At 45.6% G+C, this 27869-nt stretch overlaps 1 protein-coding gene across 1 annotated transcript in view; it reads right to left on the bottom strand.

Annotated features, from left to right (window-relative positions):
• Positions 1–27869, bottom strand: part of LOC135195687 (COP9 signalosome complex subunit 8-like) — a 164668-nt gene that overhangs the window by 43755 nt on the left and 93044 nt on the right. The window contains exon 3 of the mRNA XM_064222082.1: positions 7748–7926. Coding sequence (XP_064078152.1) covers positions 7748–7926 — 179 coding nt within the window. The remainder of the gene's footprint in view (positions 1–7747; positions 7927–27869) is intronic.

Here is a 27869-nt window from a genome sequence, read left to right as displayed (position 1 = left end):
TCTCAAAAGAACAATCACGTCCCCTACAACTAACACAAGTAGAATGAGGATCAAGTGAAGCTTTAAGAAGTCTAGTCTTACACCCACTACTACACACCCAATACTGAACAGAGCCGGTGTCAGACATCGTGAAGAATTCAAAATAATTCCTAAAAAGGACAACAATACCAAAACCAAAATAACTATAGCGCTAGCAAAAAGATCAGTAAACTCAAGGTACATCACCAAAAGGAGAAAACCAAGATGATCAATTCCAAATTCCAACCAGCAGAGGAACTGTGTTACCGGTTCCGACGGCAGGAAACTTCTGATTTATTGTTGGAATGGTTCCCGGTACCCGGTAGAGGGCGGGAGTAGAGGGATCACCTGTCAAACCATTAGCGCTACCGCGAATTTCAAATTCTGCCGTGACGTCAGGAGACGACAGCTATATGTAACCACCGGGTAAGTTATATAAGTGAAAACTGTAATTATAGCTAGTCAGCAAGAGCTTACAAACATACATCTTCATCAGAAGATGGCCAAAAGCAAAGTGGAGTGCTTACATCCGGGCAAGCGGGCCTACCTGCCTACCAGATGGTAGTTACTGCCTAACCACTTTGTTCAAGAATTTAATGGCTGTATTCCAGCCTCCGCTTAAAGTAATTCCTTATAGAAAGGACCGAGGGTTTGTATATTGTGTAGAAACAAATTACTGATACTATTTCAAAGTAAATATGTTATTGTTATAATACAATTAAGTTTGTTCATACTTACCTGGCAGATATATATATAGCTGTATTTTCTGAAGTCCGACAGAATTTAAAAATTCGCGGCACACGCAGTGGGCGGGCCAGGTGGTAGTACTCATTACCGCCGCTGGGAGGGCGGAAATATCAGGAACTATTATTTCCCATTTTCTTATTCATTTTATTTTGATCAGTGGCCACTGTCTCCTGAGGGGAGGTGGGTGGGCACTTTAATTATATATATCTGCCAGGTAAGTATGAACAAACTTAATTGTATTATAACAATAACATTTTGTTCATGAAACTTACCTGACAGATATATATATAGCTGAATCCCACCTTCGGATGGTGGGAAGAGACAGAATAGGATTTTTGGGAAACTAAATTAAGTAGATGATATACATCTTGGTTCCTGACCTGTTAGCATAGCCGACTTCGTGATTACTGTCACCAAAGTCTGCTTCTGCGTTACTAGAGTTGCCAGCGAGGTAGAGACCTGTAATGCTGGTGCGCTCTAGATGATCTGTCAACGGGGGCGTGACCACAATGTGACTAGACCATATGACCATACTTCTGAGGGCACCGAAGCTAAAACCACCACCTGACCTAACCTATCAAAGTTAGTTCCATAACTTCTAGGCTAAAGAAAAGGAACGCGCCTCAAGCGACCAACCCTTCAAAGTTAAAAGCACACCTATCCCTTTTCTATAGGATAGGATTCGTGTTGCTTCCTGCACCCAATAATATATCTACGGATATGTATGGTCCCTAGCGACTTACGGATCTGAAATGTCGTCTTCACATCCCGTCGGGAGTGTGAAGCGAAAACACAGAGTTGGCTTCGCTAAAGCGTGGCCACTCAGGATTTGTTACTGAGTGTCATGCCTCTGTTGAAATGCTTCCGGCCGGCCGCGCCCTCACCTCTTGAGCATTCATAATTAAGAAAAATCTCAAATCTCTTTTATGCAAAAAACATAATGAATGAGACCTCTTAAAAGAACTCCTTGGCTATAATGCCCAGGGTGTTCTTGGACATGAACCAGTCTGGTCTTTTTACGGAACACCGCAGATTGTCGGGAGTGTGAAGCGAAACCCAGAGTTGCTTCGCTAAAGCGTGGCACTCAGGTATGTTACTGAGTGTCATGCTCTGTTGAAATGCTTCCGAGGCCGCGCCCTCACCTCTTGAGCATTGATATTAAGAAAAAATCTCAAATCTTTATGCAAACATAATGAATGAGACCTCTTAAAATAACTCCTTGGCTATAATGCCAGGGTGTTCTTGGACATGAACCAGTCTGGTCTTTTACGGAACACCGCAGATTGTCCGTTGACCTTGACTTTCTATATGTTTATCAAGATAAACTTGAGAGACCCTACAGGGCACAGGACTCTCTAATGCCCTTGCCCAATAATTTGTGCCATACCCTTGGTCTCCAAGCCTTCGGGTCAAGGGTTAGACAGGTTTCGTTCTTATCAAGAACGGAAGGCTTAGAGGACAGACCGCATTATGTCCTTTAAGCCAAAACCTCTGATGATGGCTAAAACCTCACTAACCCTCCTTGCCGTGGCTAGAGCGGTTAGAATATTAGCCTTTCTGGTCACGTGTATTAAGTTCGCAGAAAGGATAGGTTCGAAATGCTTTTGGCATCAGAAACTCAGACTACGTCTAAGTTCCATGCCGGAACCTTTGATCCAGAGAATTTCAAGATCTCCACAGACCTCAAAGATCGTGAAGCTTTGTTGTTTGACAGAACCGAATCTCTGAGCCTAGAGGCCGTCAACAACATATTTGCATATTCTACAATAGTTAGGACTTCTATCTTATCTCATACTTCATACGGAAAGATAGAACCATAACGAAATTCACAGAGGTCGAGGTGGAGGAACATCATTTCCCTTCACTATCTCCAGAAACGGCCCCCTCGATTGAACACTGAAAATAGGCAGCACTGCTTTGCCTTGGCCAATAGACTGCCATTAATCTTGAAGATCTTATCGCTTCTCGATAGTCTGAACGCCTTCAGACTCAGAGAGGAGAGATATTAGATACTTCACTAAGTGACGATGTTAGATTACACCGATTCTCTCGGGAAGGGTCTTTGGACAATTCTCTGAATTACCTGACCTCTGTGAATCCAACCTCTTAGAGGCCAACATGTGGCGACTAAAGCTAATCCTCTAGGATCATGAATAAGGGACACAACTTAAGAGGAAGCTCCTTCGTCTTCAATATTACGAAAAACTTAACGAAAGGACGCCCTCAGTCTCTCCTCACTTTCGACATACTTCTAAGTGAGGATTACTCAGACGTCAGTAGTTGTTCGCCTCGATTCGAGCAATTACCCGGCACGGACGTGCCCACTAGTTTAAACGAACCTCTTGAGGATCGTTACGTTCCGTGCCCAAGCCCATAACCAATTCTCTCTTCTCGAGCTATGAGAGAGCTGAGAAATTATCGAGATGATTTGGGCCACTCGATCCAAACTCACCCTTCGAGGAACTGGAGAGCCGACCAATTTGGCTTCCAATTCTTTCAGACAATGTGCCAGAACATCTGTTCTCTGTTCGGATGTCTGGCACCCTCTCGCTATCACCCGAGGTGATCCTCAAGCCGTTGAGAGAAAATTAGAATTACAAGATCTTTGATGTTATTCCAATTTCTTCGTGAGGAAAAATTTGTAGAGGTCTGAATTGCTGTTTATTCAGGGGAAAAAACAAGCTTTCTCCAGCGAGGAAAATGGTCCCCAGCAAACTCATCCATTCCCTCACTCAGCCTGCTTCCTTCCCCTAAATAAGGCTGCGCTTTGCATAAGCAGAGAGCATTATTATAGTGCTATGCCGCGGTAGATTCGTACAGAATGTTACCGTGCGGTAAACCCGCACCGAACAAGTATAAGAGATATCTTGTTGAAATTTTCTAAGTAAACGGCAGGCATGATCATTCAAGATTACTAGAAATTTCCTCAACCCGAGGCTAAAATCCATGATTGTAGGGCAGAGAGACGGTTTTATTCAGCCATTCCCGCAATGGAGAAGACGTGACCAACCGCGCTCAGACACCGAGCTAGCCGGTACTGCGTAGATCACAGTAACAGCAGCCTTGTTCATCGTCTCGCACTATGTGCCTGAGTTGCCAGCTACTCCTTTTACGAAGGGATAGGTATGAAATTATCGAGCAAAAGGAAACTCTCAAGCAGGCATATTTAAACGAAACAAAATTCGCTAAATACAGAAGCTGAGTTGGTGTTGCAGTTCAATTAGAATACTTCTCGTCTAAGTCGCAATCCGTAGAATAACTAGGATATGCGCCTACCCCTCGGACAATTCAACTGCTTAGTAGAATCCTGTCGCGAGGTTAATATACGTAGTATATTTATAGTATTCTGAACAACGATCTCCATCCTAAATTCTTTCCTTCAAGAAAACAAAATAAGGATTGGAGATCGACCACCTTCGATCTCTATCAAAAAGAGTGAAGGAGAAGTCTTCCTCGAAGGAAAGCTTCAATGGTGAACAGAATACTATCTGCCTGAGTTGCCAGCTACTCCCGTTTACGAAGGAATAGGTATGATATTATCGAGCAAAAGGAAACTCTCAAGCAGGCCTATTTAAACGAAACAGAAATTCGCTAAATACAGAAGCTGAGTTGGTGTGTCGTAACAATACCTGAAGAGTTGTTCTTACTCCGAAAACTCTTGGAAGGTTGAAGGGAGTGTCAAATAAATACATTAGAACAACAGTTCTTTCGGCTTCTATCCGCAGAGGTAAATACGATATGCGTATATGACTTGACCCATGCGTTAGCAAAATGACGCAAAGATAAACTACGTAAGTATTGTAGTAATTTGAACATCGAATTCTCTACTACATCTTTCCTCGACGAGGAAGAGAGAAAGAAAGGAAAACGACTGTCCACGTTCTAATGAACGAGACTTTTAAAAGAACTCCTTGACTCTTTGCCAAGACTCTTTTCCAAGAAAAGGGAGTAATATTCGAATAGAGATCATCAAGAGAGAACCGAGGATCGAAAAAGACCGTTCAATGTTCTTATGATATTGGACAAAAGAGTTCCTGGATAGTCTACAAGTCTTTCTCTTAACCCCGGATGAGCCTCTGAAAATGAATGAGAGCTCTTCCGAAATTTGTTAATGAGTTTATCCGCTTAAACGATAAAAACGTTAAAATCTATGTCAATGAGAACTACCCCATTTATGAGGGGTCCCCCACTTAAATGACAAAACGTTTAGTATCTTGACAATGGGGAAAAACGTCCTTACTTGACAAAAAACTATTAGCACTTTGCTAATAGGGGAAAACCCTTTAACATGACCGAAAGTCACCCAGGAATCCGAGTATATAATCTTCCCGATTCTCAGAGAAATCGATGAAGAGGAAAGAGGGAACGAAGAAAAAATTCGGGTATGTCTCTCCGCTAACTACGAATCCTTTTTAAAAATTTCTGTAAAGGAATGTCCTGTGGAGAGTCCTGAAAAAACCTCCTCTTGACGAGCGTTTATAAAGCGTCAAGCGTCCTAAGAAACGTCCTGAACAGCAAATAAGACGCCTTCTACAAGTCTTTCTCTCGCAAAAGCGTCCTGTGCCGAGCTTCCACCGAAGCGTCCTGGCGAATGTCCACAAAAGCGTCCTCATAAGCGTCCTGCTGAGCGTCCTGGAAAGCGTCCTGCTGAGCGTCCTCAAAAGCATCCTCATAAGTGTCCTGCCGAGCGTCCTCAAAAGCGTCCTGCTTCGCGTCCTGGAAGGCGTCCTGCTGAGCGTCCTCAAAAAAAACGTCCTGCGTAGCTACGAGCGTGTCTGAGTAGAGAACACCAAGTCTTCTGAACGACGTTTCAGAGAGGAACTCGTTGAGCGCCCTGATGCACGCAAGGCCCGCCAAGAGGCGTCCTGGCGAGCGACCTTGCCAACATCTCAATGTTATGACGAACCGCGTTTTGCGTATGACGTTGAATATTTTCAAGGGACGTCCTCATGCGAGTTTCATGGAGAGCCGCACGCTGCTCCTGAAGTGTGTGAACACTAAATGCAAAAGAACATCTCCAGAAACGCACTCAGCAAAGGAACGCCGAGCTTCCGAAAGACACCCTCGCAAGGTGCTTGCCAAGCGTCCTGGAGAATGTCTCTACTTATAGGACGTCGAGCACCTCCAAAAGCTCCCTCACGTCTAAATTGCTCTTCTTATGCCGAACCAGAGACATAAGTTGTTTGACTGTGCAAAGCAGCTTGCCGGACGTCAAACTTATCAGCTTGCTTTTCCGAAGTAAAGCGAACGTTACATAACGTATACGGAGCGCCATGAGGAGAGGAGACGAATACTGAGTTGCTCCTCCAAAAGGTGGAATCTAGAATGTCCTTGATTACCAAATTCTTTTGGAATGCTAAATAAAATTCGAGAGCCCTGACAGGGCACAGGACTCTTTCATCCTCTCGAGACGAGAGAGAGAGGACGTGAAGCGTCCTCTTCTCTAAAGCTTCTTTAGGGGGCGCGAGTCCTTCAAGATTCGTGCACGTGCTCGATCTTCGGCAGCCTGAGAAGCGACAACAGGACCTGCCGAAAGGACGCCAGATCAGCATGAAAAACCCGTAACCCTCCTTCGGCTTTTAACATGCCCTCTCCCTGGTTTCCTGGGAGCCCGACAGAGGTCTAGGCCTAGAGGCGTTATGGGGCCGATCTGACGTTCCCTCCTGACAAGAGAGAGGACGTGAAGCGTCCTCTTCTCTAAAGCTTCATAGAGGGCGCGAGTCCTTCCGAGAGCTCCAACCCTTGCGCGGGGAGGACGCCTCGGAGGACGAGAAGCAATCCTTCAAGATTCGTGCACGTGCACGAATTTTTTTTTCCCCCCCCCCCCCCCCCTTTAGCAGCATGGGAAGCGTCAACAGGGCCTGCCAGAACGAAGGGACGCCAGATCGGTGGGGAGCCCCCGTAACCCTCTTGCGGCTTTCGACATGCCCTCTCCCTGAGTCCTGGGAGTCCGACAGAGGTCCAGGCCTAGAGGCATTATGGGGCCGATCTGACGCCCCCTCCACAACACAAGGGGCACTACACTTCACAACACTGATTGGAGAGCGAGCACTTTAGTCTAAGATTACTTGATGTAATCCTCTAGCAGACACTTCTTCTAGGCCCGTAAGCCATAACACAGGGTTAGGCAAAATAAAATCTACAGGAGGTTAGAAGGTTCATTATTTCTAACTTCTGTTTACTGTGGAGGAAAACTCCTGATTCTAACACGCTCTAAAATGCGTACATGAATCCTCCTTCTTCCGTAATCAGTCACACATTACACTAATTACATTAAACTTATGCAAAGAAAACATGTAAACGTCATATATACTAAGCGAGTGTCTACCGAAAGTTCCGGTAGCCTCACCTTACCCCATGCAGACAACAAAATCTGAAACTAGGCTAACTAGCTTCAGACATCAAATGCAATGAAAAAATTTACGATAGCGTATGCCTAGCCACAAATCCAAGTCAATAATCGAAAGAATAATTAGGATACTTAAGCGGCTAATGAAGTTTCAAAATCCTAGGCGGAGGTCTGTAAACAGTTGTTTACCGACCGGCGACAGAAAAAATATGAATAGAAAATGGGAATAGTTCCTGATATCCGCCTCCCAGCGGCGGGAATGGGTACTACCACCTGGCCGCCCACTGCGTGTGCCGCGAATTTTTAAATTCTGTCGGACTTCAGAAAATACAGCTATATATATATCTGTCAGGTAAGTTTCATGAACAAACTTACATTTTATGGTTAAAAATACATACGTATGTACTGTATAACTACTCCCGTTAGTGGGTGGGGATTGTCATCTACACTGAACTATGAAACTACTGCAATTTTTTAAATAAGAGCTGCTGCACGACTTAGAAACTATAGCTATGTAATTACTTGGTAAGTTACTTATATGAAATGGATTTGTATGCTATAAAGATACACTACAAGTTTGTTTCTTGTTAAATAAAAATAAAAAGCCTGCTTTAAAGTTTGTCCATAACTTACCATGTAGAGCTTTCATCATGTCCTTAACAGTAGGAGACCAGTCTTGATTTAATGCAGAATAAACACCAGGTAAATCTCTTTTCCATAAATGCTGACCAACTTCCCATATTAATGCCAACTCAGGGGTAGCAGACTTAGTACTAGCAGGAATACGTTTCCAAAGAAATTTGGCTCCAGTTCTGAGATGAGAAAATATGGATAATCTGGTAACAATTCCTAACAATATGTAAAATGAAAAATAATTAGATTAAAACAAACATTAGTCTAGCATGATTACATGAGTTATGATAAAATATCATTTAGACTGATTTTACACAGAAACTCTGGAGACAAGCCATACAACAAACCCTAACTAGCATTTCTGAATAAAGTAAAAATGAAAGAGTCAAAATAACAGAAAAACATTTAAGATCTCCAGTGGAATGGAAAAATATCTTAGGGCCAATATAGCTTATTATAGTCATCCATCAAATACTTTTTTCATTAATAAATCTTTCAATGAGTTTCATAGCTGTGAGTTAACAAGCAGCAGGTACTGAGGTAAGTAATCCTCAGTGCCTGCTATGTATCCTCATTTTCTTTATCACTTAAACCTTATTAGGTCTGGTATATCTTTTTATATGCAAACGTTCGATTCGGTGAAAGCAACACGTCCCCCGAAGGTAAGAATTCTATATGACCTGGGTCTCTCGATAAGGCTGACAATTCCGAAACCCTAGCTCCTGAAGGCAGACTAATTAAGAAGTGTGTTTTCCTCAATAAAGATTGGTAATCACACCCCAAGTTGCCTGTATCCGAAGCTAGCTTAAGTACATCATTAAGAAACCATGACACTGTCTCCGGCCTTTCTACAGGCCTAAGCCTCGCACAAGCCCTCGGGATTGATGAGAAGTAAGACTCTGTTAAATTGATATCAAACCCAAACTGGAAAATCTTTTTCAATGCTGATTTAGTTGTTGTTATTGTGCTAGCTGCTAAACCTTATTCAAATAAGGACCTGAAGAAGTTGATAGCTACATTAACAGTCATGGTCTGAATATTGGATGCGTTCAGGAATGCTGCCAATTTCTTAACTGCCGAATCATACTGGCGGAGTGTTGACTCCCTTTTGTCTGACTCCAAGAAATAATATTCTCTGGGCCTATGTCCGCACCCCTATGTCCTGCAAACTTCATAAAATCCATAAAGTTAGGGTTTTGTGAAGACCCGAGGAATCGAACACAGTCTTCATTTGTACTTGTTGTGACAAGCTGGGGTTCGGAAGAGGATGAGGACGTAGACCCAGTTCCAGGACAAGTGGGAACCAATTGCTCTTTGGCCAATGTGGTGCTATAAGGGCTACCTGACCCGTAAATGACCTCAATTTGTGTAGAACCTTCAAGAGAAGATTCACTGGAGGAAACAAATAGATCTTCTGCCACTGGTTCCAATCCATGGTCAGAGCGTCTGTAGCTTAAGCCAGAGGGTCCAAGTTTGGGGGTCACATAACATGGCAGCTTGTGGTTCGCCTCTGTAGCAAACAGATCCACTTCCAGACCTGGTACTATACTGCAAACCCTCCGGAAGGACTTCCAGTCCAGGGACCATTCCGATTCCAGTGGAACCGAGCGAGAAAGTGTGTCTGCTACCACGTTCTGAACTCCCACTAGATGAGTAGCCGATAGATGCCAGGTGTTCTTGGCTGCGAGAGAAAAGATGGCTATCATCACGTGGTTCACATGGCTTGATTTTGAACCTCCTCTGTTTATGCAGTGCACCACTACTGCACTGTCGAGCACCAGCCTGATATGTGTCCTCTTTGCAGGGCGAAGTTTCCTCAGTGTGAGAAACACTGCCATAGTCTCCAGGACGTTGATGTGGAGCTTTTGAAATTGAGTGTACCACGTTCCCTGAACCTTCTTGTATTCCGAGTATCCCCCCCAACCAGTCAGTGACGCATCTGTATGAACCACTAATGACGGGGGAGGAAACTGCAGAAAATACGAGAGCGCAAAAAATGCGTGCAGCTCACGAAAGGCTATCTAAAGGAATGACGTCACTGACGCTACCTACACGGTAGAGGGAAATGAGCCGTAGCACGGCTCCCCTTTTCTAAAGGGTTTTGATGTGGAAAAGGCTAATTGGAGAGGCTGCTGTGGTAGTGTATTTCACTCGCCCCAGATCCATACCGACACCTTTTAATAAAGGTGAGCGAGTCAGAATATTCTGGCATGTCCAATTTAGCAGTTCTCTGGTATTATAGCAATATTTTACCTTAGAAATAGCGCTAAAGGAACGTATTTCACTGGGCGACACGGCTTCCTCGCCCAGAAATAGATTTTTCCTACGTCAAAATCCCTTTTGTCTGCATGTTTGAGTTCATGATTTGTTCTTTTTTCTCAATTTATTTGTTTGTATATCATCAGCTAACCCCTTCTAGTTTATCATCTTCACAGTCACATATGCTGTGTTAAGTTGTTAAATTATGGTTTTGTATTTTAGTTACATAAGCATAAAATGATCCTATTTATTCTGGTCATTCTATTCATTCTTTAACCTTCCTCCTCTCTACTGTTAAAAAGTCATTAATACTGTATGCTAGTTAGTTGCCGAAAGTTAATAAACGTCACTATTGTATGACAGTTGTCAAGAGTGAAGTTTTTAAGTATTTATACAAAATCTAGGATATCACTATGTTATACAGATTTATAGCTAGTTTTATCAACATAAAATCACAATTTGTAGTAAAATGATATTGTTATGTTACAATAAAGTTTCATACATACTTACCTGGCAGATATATACAATTAAAGGCCCACCCAGCCTCCCCGCAGGAGACAGGTGGAAGAGAGAAAATATGATAGAAAACGGGGATGGTTCCTAGTCCTGCCGCCCAGGGCAGGCCGGTAGATCACCTGACCTACCTGTAGCGAGTGGCGCGAAATTTGAATTTCTGTCGGGGACGACGGAGTCTTAGCTATGTATATATCTGCCAGGTAAGTATGTATGAAACTTTATTGTAACATAACAATATCATTTTCATACAATCAACTTACCTGTCAGATATATACATAGCTGATTGGCACCCTTCGGTGGAGGGTAAGAGACAGCTACTATATGGAATAGACAGGTAAACAACATATGTTGTAGGTATAAATAAAACCTTGGTTCCTACCTGATAGGTGGTAGACTTCGTGGGTGTTTGCCCAGTAGTCTGCATCACCTCAAGAAACTTTAGCGAGATATATGATCTATGGCCAAGAGTTCTTGTGGGTCTGCCGATGGGGTCTTATCCGCTTACTCGGCAGAGCCTAAAAGGACTTTGTCAATGGGTGCTGATCCACTTATATGACAATACACCTTATGAAGGAGCACACAACCAATCCCGACCACCTGATCCTAACCATATGTTAGAACTAAGGATTGTTACGAGTTATCCCCGAACTCGTCACAACAACCGTAACTCAAAACCACTACGCACACATACATAATTTTCCAAAAAAAAAAAAAAAAAATTATACTCAACTAATTGGATATGACAAGAATTCTCTTACTGAACAACATAGACGGCCGCCCGTGCGAGCCAAATCCTCCATTGTTCGAAGAGACTCTCGACCATATCCAAAAAGAAGAACAGTATATACATTTAAGGATTGTGTCGGCTCCCGTACCCAGAATCGTATCTGCCGATACGATAGGACCTAGAGAAAAACACTTCTCAATAACGTCACACGTACGTCTTTCAAGTAATGAGATGCAAATACTGAGTTGCATCTCCAGTATGTCGTATCAATGATGTTTTTAAGCGACATATTCTTATAAAACGAGAGAGACGTCGCAACCGCTCTTACTTCATGAGCTTTTACTCTCAGTAGTTGTAACTGTTCGTCAGGACAGACCTTATGAGCGTCCGTAATGACGTTTCTTACAAAGAACGCCAGAGCATTCTTGGACATCAGTCTTGTGGGGTCTTTTACCGCGCACCAAAGACCTTGTCTAGAGCCTCCCAACTGACGCTTTCTCTGAAGGTAGAACTTCAGAGCTCTAACAGGGCATAGAGACCTCTCTGCTTCTCTGCCTACGAGACTCGACATTCCTTTGACTTCGAATGACTTAGGCCAGGGATTCGTGGGATTCTCGTTTTTCGCTAAAAACAGGGTCTTAAACGAGCAAATAGCCGAGTCACCCTTGAATCCCTACTTTTTATCCTGCAGAGCTTGTAATTCACTAATTCTTTTTGCCGTAGCTAAAGATAAAAGGAATAGGCATTTTCTAGTTATGTCTCTAAACGATGCCAGATGAGGAGGTTCGAATCTATCCGAAGACAGATATTTGAGGACTACGTCCAGGTTCCAGTTCGGAGGTACTGGTTCCTTAGACTTTGAAGTCTCAAAAGATCTTATGAGATCGTGGAGATCTTTGTTATTTGCCAGATCTAATCCTCTGTTCCTGAATACAGCCGAGAGCATACTTCTGTATCCCTTTATTGTGGATACGACTAGATGAGATTTTACTCTCAGGAATAGCAAGAAATCAGCAATTTCCGCTATAGAGGTAGAGGAGGAGGACAACTTCTTGGCTCTACACCACCTTCTAAAGACCTCCCACTTCGACTGGTATACTTTCGTAGTGGAGGTTCTGCGTGCTCTCGCGATCGCCGCTTGCCACTTCGCGAGAAAAGCCTCTCGCTCTGACAAGTCTTTCGATAGTCGAAAGGCAGTCAGAGCGAGAGCGGGGAGGTTTTGATGGTACCTCTTGAAGTGTGGTTGTCTGAGAAGATCCGTCCTTCTTGGTAGGGATCTTGGAAAGTCTACGATCCACTCTACCACCTCCGTGAACCATTCCTGGGCCGGCCAAAAGGGGGCTATTAACGTCATCCTCGTCTCTTTTGACGCCACAAACTTTTTCATTACTAACCCCAGGATTTTGAATGGGGGAGCATAAACGTCTACTCGGAGACCAGTTTTAGCAGGAAGGCGTCTACCATAAGTTGCTCTTGGATCTTCCACGACCGAGCAAAACACTGGGAGCCTTTTTGAAATGAATGTGCGAAGAGATCCACATGAGGAGTTCCCCACAGAGACCAGAGATCGAGACACACTTCCTCGTGTAGAGTCCATTTCTGTATGAAGGACCTGGTTCCTCCTGCTGAGCCTGTCCGCCCTCACATTCCTTACTCCCTGTACGAACCTTGTCAGCAGGGAGATGTTCCTGTGAGACGTTCCCAAAGTAATTAGGCTTCGTGAGCTCGTAAAGGAACGAGGAGTGCGTCCCTCCCTGTTTCCGAATGTAGGCAAGTGCGGTGGTGTTGTCCACGTTTACTTGCACTACCTTGTTTGACACCCACCATAGGTTTTCTAGGCTCTTTAAGGCCAGATGTACGGCGAAGAGCTCTTTGCAGTTTATGTGCCAGGACACCTGTGCTGTTTCCCAGGTGCCTGACACTTCCTCTGAGCCTAATGTAGCTCCCCAACCTGTCTCCGACGCGTCGGAGAACAACACTAGGTCTGGGTTCTGTGTTCTTAGAGAGATCCCTTTGTTCTCTTCCAGAGGTAGCAACCACCACGTAGGTGTGCCTTTATCTCCACTGGAATGGGAAAAACGTCCGACAGTTGTCCGGTTTTCCAGCTCCAAGACCTCTTGAGGAAGAATTGAAGTGGACGTATATGAAGTCTTCCTAGAGGGGAAGAATTGTTCCAGCGAGGAAAGCGTCCCCAGAAGGCTCAACCATTCCCTCGCCGACGTTTGTTGCTTCTCTAAGAAGAGAGAGATTATCCGCAAACCTTTTGCGGTTCTCTCTTGCGAAGGAAAAACTCGAAAACCCCCCCCGAGAATCCATCCGAATCCCCAGATAGACTAGGTCTTGTCTGGGGTCAGCTGAGACTTCTCGAGGTTCACAAGCAATCCCAACGCCTTGGTCAAATCCAGAGTTAACTTTAGGTCCTCCAAGCACTGTCTCTCCGATCTGGCCCTGATGAGCCAGTGCTGTCTAGATACATAGAGACATTCACTCCTTTGAGGTGAAGAAATCTCGCCACATTCCTCATCAGGCTTGTGAAGACCTGAGGAGATGTGGACAGGCCGAAACACAAGGCTCTGAACTGAAAGATCCTTCCCCCCGTCATGAAACGGAGGTACTTCTTCGATGAAGGGTGGATCGGGACGTGAAAGTAGGCGTCCTGGAGATCTAGAGACACCATCCAATCTCCTTGTCGTAATGACGCTAGGACTGAAGCAGAAGTCTCCATGGAGAACTTCTCCTTCTGAACAAATTTGTTCAGAGAGCTGAAACCGTCCAAGTACTGGTCTCCAGCCTCCCGAGGCTTTCGCCACTAGAAAAGGCGATTGTAAAAACCCCGGGGAGTTTTGATCCAGTACTAGTTCTATTCGTCTCTGTTGTCCCACATTTGTTCCACCATCGATCGAAGAGTATCCCTCAGCACAGGGTCCTTGTACTTGGCTGATAGTTCCCTTGGTATTGACGTTAGGGGAGGAGTATTCAGGAAAGGGATACGATATCCCTTCCTTATGATATTCAATGAAGACGCGTCTGCGTCTATCAGTGTCCAGGCCTCCACGAATCCCAGGGGAGCCTGGCACCTACTGGGTGGCTTGGGAGGAGAGATGTTTCATTTTCCCTTTTTAAAGGGACGAAAGGCAGACCTACCTCTCTTCTCCGGAGCCTTCCTTCTTGCGGGAGGTCTGGAGGTCGACCACCTCGAAAGGGCTGCATTGATGTACTAGGTCCTTTCTTGTCAGATACTGAAACAGGTTTCTTCTTCCTAGCTGACTGCGTCAGAAGATCCTGAGTCGCCTTCTCAGTTAAAGAGTGAGCAACGTCCTTCACTAACTGAGAAGGGAACAAAAAGTCAGAAAGAGGCGCATACAGTAGAGCTGCCCTCTGAGCATGCGAGACTGCCTTTGTTAAGAAGGCGCCATACACCGTCCTTTTCTTTAAAAGACCTGCTCCAAATAATTGAAGAGACTTCAAGATCCATCCTGTACCGCTTTGTCAATGCAAGACAAAATGCATAACAGGGCTTCAGGTTCGATTCCTTCTGAATCATGGGCTTTCTTGGACATCACCCCAAGGGACCAATCTAAGAAGTTGAAGACTTCCAATACATGAAAGAGTCCCTTGAGGAGATGATCCAGTTCTGAAATACTCCATGTAATTCGAGCAGAATTGAGACTTGGACGCCTTGAAGCGTCAACCAAAGTCGAAAATCTGCCTCAGTTGTAGAAGGGAGAGCGATACCCATATTCTCTCCCGTCTTATACCATATGCCTCTTTTCCCAGCTAATCTTGCTGGAGGCATGCAAAAGACTGTCCTGACTAAGTCTTTCTTAGACTTCATCCATGAGTCTAAGGCGTGTAATGCCCGCTTCATCGAGTGGTGGGTTTCATTTTTAGAAAAGACGAGGGCTTCTTCGTCTTAGCACTGGAAAAGAGCGAGCGCGGAGAAGGAGGAGCAGCAGGAGTCAACTCGTCTCCATACTCCTCAAGAAGCAGGTATCAAAACCTTATAGTTGGACAAACCCTCTCTCCCATGATCTTCATCATCCGAGTTTTCCTCCAACTCGGGATATATCTGAGTCTCCGTTCTCCTTTCTGAACTTTCCTCTCCTGGAGGAGACAAACTCCTGATAGGAGAGGGGCTAAGGGAATGATACTCTTTCCTTTTTCCCGTTTTAAAAGACTTGGAAGGCGTCACAAGCTCCGGCTTCTCTTGAACTTTAGAAGACGCCTTGTATGACGCTTTCCGTTCTCCGAGCGTACATGGCCTCGACGTCCTCTTGCTTGACGTCTTGATGACGCTTCGCGCCTGGAAAGACGCTCCGCTCTCTAAAGGCGTCCTACTCGCGTCACAATATTGGACGGAGCGTCACGTCTAAGATCCGCTTGGAAATGACGCTTCACTTCTAAAAGACGTCTTACGTTTCTCTGGCTTTACGAAACTCTGCGTAAGCCCCCGTTCTAGCTCTCGAACTCGAAGCTTTCTGCAAGACGTTTAGCAGTTTCACGTCTGTCTGACGCTTTTTCTTCGAGCAGGTGAGAGAGGACGAGACTTCTTAATTGGAAGCGTCACGTCCTTCCGACGGGGCGCTAAAACTCCCACAAGAGATGACAGTTGTTCCTGAACCGACCATAATTATCTTTCTTGACGCTTCTCCCACGTCTAGTGCATGACGCCTTTCGTCATCACTCGGGGAAGAAGAATGAAGGGGAGGTACTTCCGCACAAGCGTCAGGTGACGCTGACGCCACCTTCGCTTTCTTAATAGCACGCGGGGCGTCATCTGAGAAGCGCTCTGGGCTCGAATCTATGTCGGGCTTCATATGACGCTTCAGCGGTCTCGATAAGTTCGACTCCTTCCACCCGTTTAGGTGAGGGAGAGGGAGAGGACGAGAAACACTCGCGAAGGACGCTTTTTCTATAGCGCCCTTGAGCCGCCTGCCATGAAGCAGAGCTAGCTGAAGGGACGTCTGACCGTTGGGGATTCCCCACGACCTCCTTAAGGCTTTCGACTTTCTTCTCCTCTGGGCATGGGAGCTTGGAAGAGGTCTAGGCCTGGGAGCGTCGCAGGGACGATCAAACGCCCCCTCCACAACACTGAGAGAACTCACTTCACTGAAATGTTCACTATCACTAGCCTTACCTTTGGAGTCAGCCATCTTGGACTTCATGTCTCTAATAGTAGCTTTCAGATTGGCGATTTCCGATGCCGAATCCGAAAAAGCACTCTGAGAATGAGATATATAGGGAGAATCTACATCAGTAGGATTAGAATTATCCGTGAAAGGCTCAATAGGCCTTGAACTCACACCTTTCAGCCGTCTAACTCTATCCCTCTCTAACTTCTTCAAATAAGAAGTCAAAGTCTTCCACTCTTCTGCATTCAATCCCTCGCATTCCTTACAAGTATTAATAGCAGAACACTGAACCCCCCTACATTTACGGCATACAGTGTGAGGATCAACCGAAGCTTTCGGTATCCTCACCCTGCAGCTTACATTCACACACATTCTCACACTCACATTAGAATCAGACATACTGAGAAAAATCCAAAAGAGTTATTCCAAAAACAGTCCACAGTAGCGAATGCCAAAACACGATCCAAATACGTCACCAAAAAGCCGAAAAACGTTGATCAAAGGTTGAAAAATGAATCTAAGTCAGGAGGTAATAACAACAATGTTGATACCACCGGCGACAGAGAAAATATGAAAGAAAACGGGGATGGTTCCTAGTCCTGCCGCCCAGGGCAGGCCGGTAGATCACCTGACCTACCTGTAGCGAGTGGCGCGAAATTTGAATTTCTGTCGGGGACGACGGAGTCTTAGCTATGTATATATCTGACAGGTAAGTTGATTGTATGAAATTGTATTTTTCCTAACTAACAAACCTGAGGTCCTTTACATATGGAATATATTTACAGTGGCAGCTGGACCGGTCGTAAGCTTTCGAACAAGGTGGTTCGGTAGTAACTGCTTGTCCTATGGTCGGGAGTCCCGCCCGACTGGAGGTAAACATTCCACTTTGCTTTAGGCCCAGGAACAGAGTGAAGGGTGGCATGAGGTGGGACTGTGTGTAAAGGACCTCAGGTTTGTATAATTAGGAAAAATAAAATTTACTTCAAATTGTGATTTGTTCCGACACGTAATACAAACCCTCGGTCCTTTACAAATGGAAGATTCACTTATTGGTGGGTGGAATCTGAGTCTTATGAACAGACTGGTGTTCGTCCGATCTTGGTTCCCTCCCTGGTCGTAAGAGCAGAGGGAGGGATCCTAGCCTCTGTCCAACTGATCGGAGTGTGCACTGCGGGATCAGTGGTCAGACCTCTGGACCAAATTCAGAAGAGGGAGGCAAGCGTGCCTCTTATGAATAGCAAGCAAGAGCTAGATCAGGGCTCTCCATACTATGGCCCGCCACATAATTTCATCCGGCCCTCCAAACAAATCCCTGTGTGGTGGCCTTGAAAAAATAATTATCGCACGACTGGCATCGCTGAATTATATTCAAAGCTGGGGCTGCTGACTGGTGGCGCTCAGCCTGAGTCAGTTTCCCTCTCTCTCGATAGTGTGACGCACAGATACTAGTTCTGGTAGGTATGTGCTGTGCATTACAGTGGTCCCCCCGTATTCGCGGGGGATGCGTACCAGACCCCCCAGCGAATAGTTAGAATCCGCGAATGTTTGGAACCTCTATAAAAACGCTAAAAACAGCCTATTTTGTTAGTTAAAACTTAAGAAAAACCACTAAAAATTTTCATACTTGGTTTTTTTAATAGTTTTATCACAAAAAGTGCATTTTATGATGAAATTGATAACAAAAACCAGGAATTTGTGGATATTTCTCATAGAAAATTACCGCGAATGCGCGAATTTTCCGCGAATAATGCAGGGAAACATTCCCGAGAGAAATCCGCGAATGTGTGAGTCCGCGAATCCGGAGAACGCGAATACGGGGGGTCCACTGTACAACCAATCAGTTGTGTATAACTGTATATTGTGGGGATGGAGGGCGAGTGGGGCTTCGCTGTATTCTGTGTGGTTGTTTGAGAGAGAGCGTGGGGGTGAGTGAACTGAGGTGTTGATAGGGTTTGATCGCTGATGACGTGTTGCAGGCAGTGTTGTCATGGACTGCGTGGTGTGTGGTTAGAGAAGAGTAAGTGTAGTGTTGCTGAATGCATTGTGGGAATATTTTTGCTGTTATTTTTTGTTGATATTATTTCTTTTCTATTTTCAGATACGGAAAAAGGAAAGAAAAGAAAAGTGGACAGTGAGTGTCGTCAGTTCAATGACAAATGGAAGATAAAGTACTTTTTTGTGAAAGCAAATGATAAAGCTTTATGCCTCATATGTAGAGACTGTTGCTGTTCCGAAGGAAAACAATATTCGTTGGCACTATGAATCTAAACATGGCTCAAGTTATTCTCACATCATAGGAGCAGAACGCACTAAAATGTTAGAATCATTTCAGCACAGTCTGCATTCTCAACAAGCTGTTTTCAGTAAAAAAAAAAAAAATCTGAAAATGAAACTTCAACTAGAGCCAGTTACAAAGTTGCCTATGTGTTGGCCACAAAAGGAAAACCTTTCACTGATGGTAGTATCATAAAAGAGTGTATAGTGGAAGCAGCAGGAGAGGTATGTCCAGAAAAAGTAAACCTCTTCAAAAAGATAAGTCTTGGGTCAAATACTGTTGCTCGTAGAATTGAAGATTTAGGAGGCGACATAATTCAACAAATAAAGGAAAAAACAAGATTTTGTTTGTATTCTCTTGCGTTGAATGAATCAACTGTGTGTGATACCTCTCACCTCTTAGTGTTCATTTGTGTTGTTGATAGTGAATTTAATGTGACCCAAGAATTAGCATCAGTTTACAGTATGCACACCACAACAACTGGAGAGGACATTTTCAATGAAGTAAGTCAAATTATGACAAGATATAACCTGGAATGGAAACAAGTGCAGTGTGTGACAATTGATGGAGGAGAGAATATGTCTGGGACAAAGAAGGGTTTGGTTGGGCAAATTACAACAGCTTGTGAGGTTGGAGGATTCTCAAAACCCATTTTTCTGCATTGCCTTATCCATCAACAAGTATTGTGTCTAAAATATGTTGATGTCTTGTGTCATGAAACCTGTTGTTTCTGTGGTTAATTTCATTAGATCTCATGCACTCAACCATCTCCAGTTCCGTGATTTCTTGAAAAAAATTGATGCTGAGTTTGTTGACTTGCCTTATTATACAGCAGTTAGATAGCTTAGGTGTGGAAAGGTTTTACTGCATTTCTTTAAGCTCAGATTAGAAATTGGACCTGTGGGTAATATCCCAAACTGACAGGTTCTACACAATGTGAGGGAACAGGGCAATGCCCCTGACCTCATGAATTCTTTGGACGAAGTGTACCATTGTCGTCAGTAGCAGCGTAGTACGTCTTCCTGGTTGTCTCTTGAAGCCATCATCATCAATGAAGTCGCTCAGGGAGGGGGTGGTAAAAGACTCGAATCTGGCGTCAGGAACCGATGGATTCTGATTCTTTGGTACGAAGTTCGAGACAAAGCCGAGAGTAACCAGTCCCCATCCACTATTACATCATAAGAAAGACCATGTAGTTTGCCAACTCTCTTCGTCAATGCTATGGCAAGCAGAAGGATGGTCTCGAGGATCAGATCCCTGTCTGAGTAGTCTCAAAGGGGGTATAATGGGGCACAGTCAGGCTCTGCAGCACGAGACTCACGTCCCACTCAGGAGGTCTGAGATCCCTGAGTGGGCAAGACCTCCCTAAGTTCTATGAGTAATGATATCTTGAAGAAGACAAGATATCAATACCCTTCAGCTTCAAGACTAGGGCCAGTGCAGCTCTGTAGTCTTACAGCTGAGACGGGAGAGAGCTTCTCTATGGAAGGGAGAGGATGAAATCCATGACCTGTTGAAGAGTGGCTCTGACTGGAGAGATACCCTGTCTACGCCACCAACCACAGAAGACAGCCCACTTTCCCTGGTATCCTGCAGAGGGCTGTCTGAGGCATTCTGCTATCTCTGTTTGCTCAGTGGGAAATGGTCTTGTTCGTAAGAGATGATGGATATCTCCCAGCTGTGAAGGCACAGGGAAAACAAGGTACCGTTTGGCCTGTGGCTGGCACAGCAGTTCTGTCATGGGGGAATCTCTCTTGGTGTCTTGGAGAGAAGAGCCAGAAGGTCTGGAATCATATGGCTCAGTGCCACCAGAGTCCTCCAAAGACTCGGGGTGATCAGCATGCCGATCCCTGCTTGAATCAGGAAACAACGTGGGAAAGGCGTTGTCGTGAGTCGAACTTGAGACTTAAAAAGTTATCTGAATTTTTTATTTTGTTAATTAATTTTCTGTTTAAAAATTTGGTTGTACTGTACTTGATGTGTGTCCATATTTCGTTCCACTGCTAACTCTAAATTGTTTCTTCCCCACAGGTGTAGAAGCTTGCCATTCAGGTGAGCTTCCTATTCAAGACCTATAAACTTTAAACTTGGACACTGAATATTTTGTCTAATTTGATATGAAATTAACCTGAGTCATTTAATTTTTAATGTTCTGGATGAAAGTTCTTGAGAAAGTAATGTTTGTATAAATATTGTGCACCAGTGTTCCTTTTTGTTGATTATCAGAGCTTACTGAGTGTTGTTTCCTTTGTTTAATAAAGAACTATTTTCATACAGAAGGATTTCACTTGTATACTAATACTCTCCTTAATTTAAAATATGATATTGTTATGATACAATATAGTTTTATGCATACTTACCTGGCAGGTATATATATAGCTGTATTTTCTGAAGTCCGACAGAATTTAAAAAACTTCCGACACACGCAGTGGTCGGCCAGGTGGTTAGTACCCATTCCCGCCGCTGGGAGGCGGGTATCAGGAACCATTCCCATTTTCTATTCATAATTTTGATTTCCACTGTCCCCTGAGGGGAGGTGGGTGGGTACTTGAATATATATATATCTGCCAGTTAAGTATGAACAAACTTTATTGTATCATAACAATATCATTTTGCTCATGAACTTACCTGTCAGATATATATATATAGTTGAACCCCACCGTTGGAGGTGGGAAGGGACAGAATAGAAGGATTTTGGGACACAAATGCATGCAGATGATTTACATCTTGGTTCCACCTGTTAGCATAGCCGACTTCGTGATTACTGTCACCCAAGTCTGCTTCTGCTTTACTAGAGTTGCCAGCGAGGTAGAGACCTATAAAGCTGGTGCACTCCAGATGATCTGTCAACGGGGGCGTGACCACAATGTGACTAGACCATATTGACCATACCATGAGGGCTAAGAAGTAAAATAAATATATATATATATAATTATATATATCACCACCTGACCAACCTAGCCAAAGTTAATGTGTGTTAACTAAGGCTTCAGAGTTAAGAAGTCGCCGTTGTCAGCGACTCCACAACTAAATTAAGAGCTCTTCCTAACCATTTTCTACAGGATAGGATGAGTGAGTGGTACTTCTTGCCCCCAAGATTGTGTCTGCAGACACGTATGGCCCCAGCGAGCAGCAGATCTCATATGCCATCTTCACATCTCTCAGGGAGTGTGAAGTGAACCCAGAGTTGCTTCGCTAAAACATGGTACTCAGGATGTTGCTGAGTGCCATGCTCTGTTGAAATGCTTCCGAGGCCGCGCCCTCACCTCGTGAGCATTCAGATAAAAAGATTTCAAATCTTTGTGCAAACACAATGAAGGAGCATTTTTTGAAAGAACTCCTTAACCCTAAAACCAGGGTGTACTTCGATATGGGCAAGTCTGGTCTTTTTCGGAACACTGCAGATTGCCCGACTGACTTCGACTTTCTTGATTTTAAGTAGATAAAACTTGAGAGACCTGACAGGGCACAGGACTCTCTCTGGCTCTTGCCCACTAACTTGTGCCATCCTTGCTTCCAAGATCCTGGCCCAAGGACAAAAAGGGTTTCCATTCTTAGGCCATAACGAAAGGCTTAGAGAGCACACCGCCTTGTGTTCTCTAAAGCCAAAACTTGTGACGATGGCTTAAAATCTCACTAACCCTCTTTGTCGTATCTAGGGTGGTTAGAAGAAGGCCTTCCTGATCACATGCAAGAAGTTAACAGGCAGGAGAGGTTCGAATGCTTTGACATCAAGAACTTCAGACTACGTCTAAGTTCCATATTGAAAGCTTCGATCCGGAAATGCACAGTCTGTACTAAAGTCAGGTGAACGACCAATTGACCAGTCAGACGAATCAAGGACAGCAAGGCTGTACCCTGAAGACCAAAAGGCACTATTCTTAGCTGAAGGATGAGTGTCTGGACTGCCTGGGCGATTCAATCTAAGCAAACCTTGGGGGGAGTGTATCAACGCAACCCAACGTCGTCCGCAATCGACTTCGTCAATAAGAAACTCAGGGCTACTATATGTCGCCTGATCTCGCACGAGTGTCTGACTCCGAGAAAACAGGCGAGACAAAAAGTAGATGGTGAGCTAGAATCGAGATTCCACAGACCTCAATGATCGTGAAGGTCTTTGTTGTTTGACAGATGCAAATCTGTCAAACAACATTCTCTGTTGTCTGTTCGCACTGGCAGAATTTTCAAAACTCTCGGCAACCGCTAGACCACTGGTAGTTCAGGTGATCTCCCCCCCCGCTTTCCCGTGGCGCTGGTACTTGGAACTATTCCCGTTTTCCTCAGATTTTCTCTGAACCCTGTCTCCTGAGGGGAGGAGGGTGGGAATTTAATTATATATACCTGCCAGGTAAGTATGCATAAAACTTTATTGTATCATAACAATATCATTTTTATGCATGACACTTACCTGGCAGGTATATATATAGCTGATTGACACATTTGGAGGTGGGTCACAGACAGCAACATCGTCATAATTCAAAAATTAACTAATTTTTAAAATTATTTATTAAGTTCCTTACCTGCTAAGGTAGCTGACTTCGTAGGTCCTGCCTCTTAGCCTGCTAAACCTTAGTAGCTCTCAACTAGGATGTGACCTGTTTGTTGAGAAAGCTAACAACAAGGGTCTGACAACTGGACGGGACCAATTTGTTGACAGGAAACCCTAGCCCTCTCTTACCAGGGGCATTCATGCTAGGATAAGTTAGACCACCTGAACCACACACAAAGCTAACGTAACACATTACACTTCACATACTGAAGAGGAAATAACCCTCTCAGACAACCATAAAAAGAACACCACTTAATTAAAATATCTAGCATGTTAGTAATCTATCGTTGCTGCCGTCGATCGAGACGATTCGTACGGACTTTTGCAATCCTGTAACGAACCTCTAGATGATCGTTACATTCTACGCCTGTTGTTATAATAGGCTCTTTCTCGTAAACTCGAACAGGGACCGAGAGAAGATACTTCTTAAGATATGAGAGAGCTGTGGAATATCAGAGTTGATCTGGACCACTGGTTCCCAAAAACTCGTTTCGAGGACTGGAGGGACTACCGAATCGCTTTTACTTCTTTCAGATTAAGATCCAGGACATCTGAAACCCTACCCAGATGTCCGGCACCTTCTTTCTATCACCTCAGGTGATAGACGCACTGAGAGATGTACAGAATCATTCCTAGATCTTGAATAATATTTCAGTTTCCCGGTAGTAAAAAACTGTGGTCTGCATTGCAGTCTATTCGGGGAAACAAACTTCTTCAGGAAGGAAATGGTCCCCAGCAAGCTCATCCATTCCCTCCCCGAGTATGCTTACTTCCCTAATAAGGCTGCGGTTGCCTAAGCAGGAGAGCATATAAAAGTGCAATGTTGCGGTAGACTCGTAGTTCTATACCGTGCGGTAACGAGAACCGAAAGGATTAAGAGATAACTCTGTTGAACCTAGTAAAGCAAAACGAAATGACAATTTGTCGAAAATTGCATTTTTCCTAACTATACAAACCTGAGGTCCTTTAACAATAGGAAGGTAACTAGCGGCAGCTGGGACGGTCGTAAGCTTCGAACAAGGGGAGAACGGTAGTTAACTGCTTGTCCGATCGTGCGCGCGCCGCGCGCCCGGGCGGTGAAGAATCACTTTTGCTTTAGGCCCATGCAAAAAGTTGCAGAGTGAGGGGTGGTATGAGGTGGGACTATATGTAAAGGACCTCAGGTTTGTATAGTTAGGAAAAATGCAATTTTCGACAAATTGTCATTTGTTCCGATACGTAATACAAACCCTCGGTCCTTTAACAATAGGAAGACTCACTTCTTGGTGGGTGGAATCTGAGTCTTTTTGGTGAACAGACTGGTGTTCGTCCAACCTTGGAATGCCTCCCTGGTCGTAAGAGCAAGGGAGGGATCCAAACCTCTGTCCGATTGATCGGGGTGTGCACCGCAGGATCAATGGTCAGACCTCTGAGCCAAGTACTAAGAGAGAGGCAAGCGTATCTCTTCGTACCAGCATTGCAAGAACTTGTTCCTGTACAGGAGCCAACATAAAGTTATGGGTTTGTCTCAAGTAGGCATCCACTCCTTCCCCCTTGTTGGAGGGAGTGGAGGATATTTGCTTCTATCCCTAACTAAAGGGATAGATTGGGGCTCGGTCGAGTAGCTTACCTGCATCGGATTCCTTTCCAGCATGGTGACGACCGTGACCCTCTGCCCACAGGTAGAGAGAGAGAACGGATGGAGAAGGAGAAGCCAGTCGCACTCTCATTCAACCATTCATTCCTACAGTCACACCAGGAATCGATGCTGTTCTGCCTGCTCGGGTGCTGGGTAAGCTTACACAACGTGTTGAGCAGCCACCACAGGTCCCAAGGAAAAGTATCCAAGGACTTGTGGGCAATATCCCGAAGGTAGAAGGACGTGAAGGTAGTCTGGTTGGCCCAGACACCTGCCTTCAGGACCTGCGCCACGGAGAAGTTCTTACGGAACGCCAAAGAGGGTCCAATACCTCTGACTTCGTGGGCTCTCGGTCGGAGCGTACGGATGTCGTCACTACCATCAGCCTCGTACGCTCTCCTGATCACCTCACGCAGCCAGAAAGAAAGCGTGTTCTTGGATACTTCTTTCTTGGTCACCCCAGTGCTAACGAAGAGGCGTCGACACTCAGGCCTGAGGTGTCGAGTTTTCTTCAGATAGCGCCGTAGCGCCCTCACAGGACAAAGCAGCATCTCATCCGTATCGTTGTCGGTGAAATCCATTAGGGAGGGGATCGTGAAAGACTGAACCTGTCGTCAGGGATCGACGGATTCAGAGTATAGCTTACGAAAAACTTCGGGACGAAATCGAGCGTCACAGATCCCCAGCCCCTGGAATGTTTAACATTGAAGGACAGACCATGAAGTTCCCCTACTCTCTTCGCCGATGCCAGGGCCAGCAAGAAGAGGGTCTTGAGGGTCAGATCCCTGTCTGACGACTCTCGGAGTGGCTCGAATGGTCTTCGAGTCAAACTCCTAAGGACGAGAGTCACATCCCACTCAGGGGGCCTGAGTTCCCTGGGTGGGCAAGACCTTTCGAAGCTCCTCATTAGCAAGGAGATCTCGAACGAGTTCGAGATGTCCAGTCCCCTCAGTTTTTAGGGACGAGCGCCAGGGCGGCTCTATATCCTTTAACTGTGGGTACTGAGAGGAGCTTCTCTCGGCGAAGAAACACGAGGAAATCCGCTACCTGCTGAAGAGTGGCTCTGAGAGGAGATAGACCCCGTCTACGACACCAACCACAGAAGACGGCCCACTTCCCCTGGTACACAGCTGCAGAGGACTGTCTGACGTGTCCCAGCCATCTCTGTTGCTGCGCTGCGAGAAAAGCCTCTCGTTCGCAAGAGATGGTGGATAACAGCCAGCCGTGAAGTTGTAGGGATTGGACTGCTCGGTGGTACCGCTCTACGTGTGGCTGGGCTAGAAGGTTGTGCCAGTGGGGCATCTCTCTCGGTTCTTCCGCAAGAAGAGCCAGCAGGTCCGGATACCAAACGGCTTGAGGTCGTTTGGGAGCCACCAGGATCATCCTGAGATTGGGAGTGACCAGCGCTCGGCTGATCACTTTCCGAATCAGACAAAAGGGAGGAAAGGCGTAGACGAAGAGGTTGTCCCAGGGGTGTTGGAGAGCGTCTCTGCAGCTGCCCATGGGTCCGGCACGGCTGAGCAAAAAACTTGAAGTTTTTTGTTGTGCCGGGTGGCGAACAGGTCTATGACCGGACGCCCCCACAGGTTGAAGAGCCTTTCCGCCACTTCTGGGTGTAGGGACCACTCGGTCCCTATTACCTGATCCCGACGGCTGAGCTTGTCTGCTACTACATTCCTCTTGCCTGGAATGTAGCGTGCTGACAGCTCTATCGAGTGAGCCGTGGCCCACTCGTGCACCTGCACAGTCAACTGGTGTAGCGGGAGAGACACGAGGCCCCCCCTGCTTGTTGACGTATGCCACTACTGTGGTGTTGTCGCACATCAACACCACCGAGTGTCCCATCAAGCGGTCTTGGAACTCTTGGAGAGCGTAAAACGCCGCCTTGAGTTCTAGGACATTGATGTGAAGGTGCTTGTCGTGAGGGTCCCACACACCTGCAGCCAGCAACTCCTCCAGGTGTGCGCCCCATCCCTCGGTCGATGCGTCTGAGAACAGCAGCATCTCCGGGGGGGGGAGTGCGTAGAGGCACCCCTCTTAAGAGGTTCCTGTCGTCGAGCCACCAGGCTAGGTCCTGCCTCACCTTCTCCGTGATGGACACGGGGAAGTAAGGTGGATCCTTTACCTGTGACCAACTCTCCCTTTAGTCTCCACTGAAGAGACCGCAGGTGAAGACGTCCGTGAGGAACTAACTTCTCGAGTGACGACAGGTGGCCGATCACGACTTGCCATTGCTGAGCTGCCTGTTCCTGCCGAGACAGGAACCGGCCGGCTGCCTCCCTGAATTTGCTGATCCTCAAGTCTGCGGGGCGGACTTGAGCTGCTACCGTATCGATCAGCATTCCCAGGTACTTCATCTTCTGCTTGGGTTCGAGATCGGACTTCTCGTAGTTTATCACGATCCCCAGATCGCGACAAAACTTTAGAAGTCGATCCCTGTCCTGCAGCAACTGCGAGCTCGCCAGGACCAGCCAATCGTCGAGATACCTCAGAAGACGTATCCCGTGCGAATGGGCCCAAGCAGACACCAGCGTGAACACTCTCGTGAACACCTGTGGGGCGGTTGAGAGACCGAAGCAAAGTGCCCTGAATTGGTACACCGTCCCGTCAAAGATGAAGCGGAGGTACTTTCTGGAGGACTGATGGATGGGTATTTGAAAATACGCATCCTTCAGGTCCACTGAAAGCATGAAGTCGTTCTCCCTGATGGAGTCCAGCACGGAACGTGCCGTCTCCATCTTGAACCGAGTCTGGCGAACAAATCGGTTCAGGGGAGAGAGATCTATCACCGGGCGCCAGCCCCCCGATGCCTTTTCCACTAAGAAAAGGCGGCTGTAAAAGCCCGGTGACCGATCCACTACGACTTCTACAGCTCGTTTGGTCAGCATGGTCTTGATCTCCTGCCGAAAGAGCGTCGTCCTTTGAGGATCCCAGAACATATGTCTGCAGATGGACCGGGTTGGAGGTGAGGGGTGGCCGAGATTCGAAGGGTAGTAGATATCCCTCCCGAAGGACGTCTACTATCCAGGTCTCGGCACCGTAGCGC

This window comes from Macrobrachium nipponense, chromosome 16 (assembly GCF_015104395.2).
Source record: "Macrobrachium nipponense isolate FS-2020 chromosome 16, ASM1510439v2, whole genome shotgun sequence".
NCBI classification, from domain to species: Eukaryota; Metazoa; Arthropoda; class Malacostraca; order Decapoda; family Palaemonidae; genus Macrobrachium; species Macrobrachium nipponense.
Note: the sequence above shows the minus strand (reverse complement) of the source record. Positions and strands in the feature narration are given on the sequence as shown.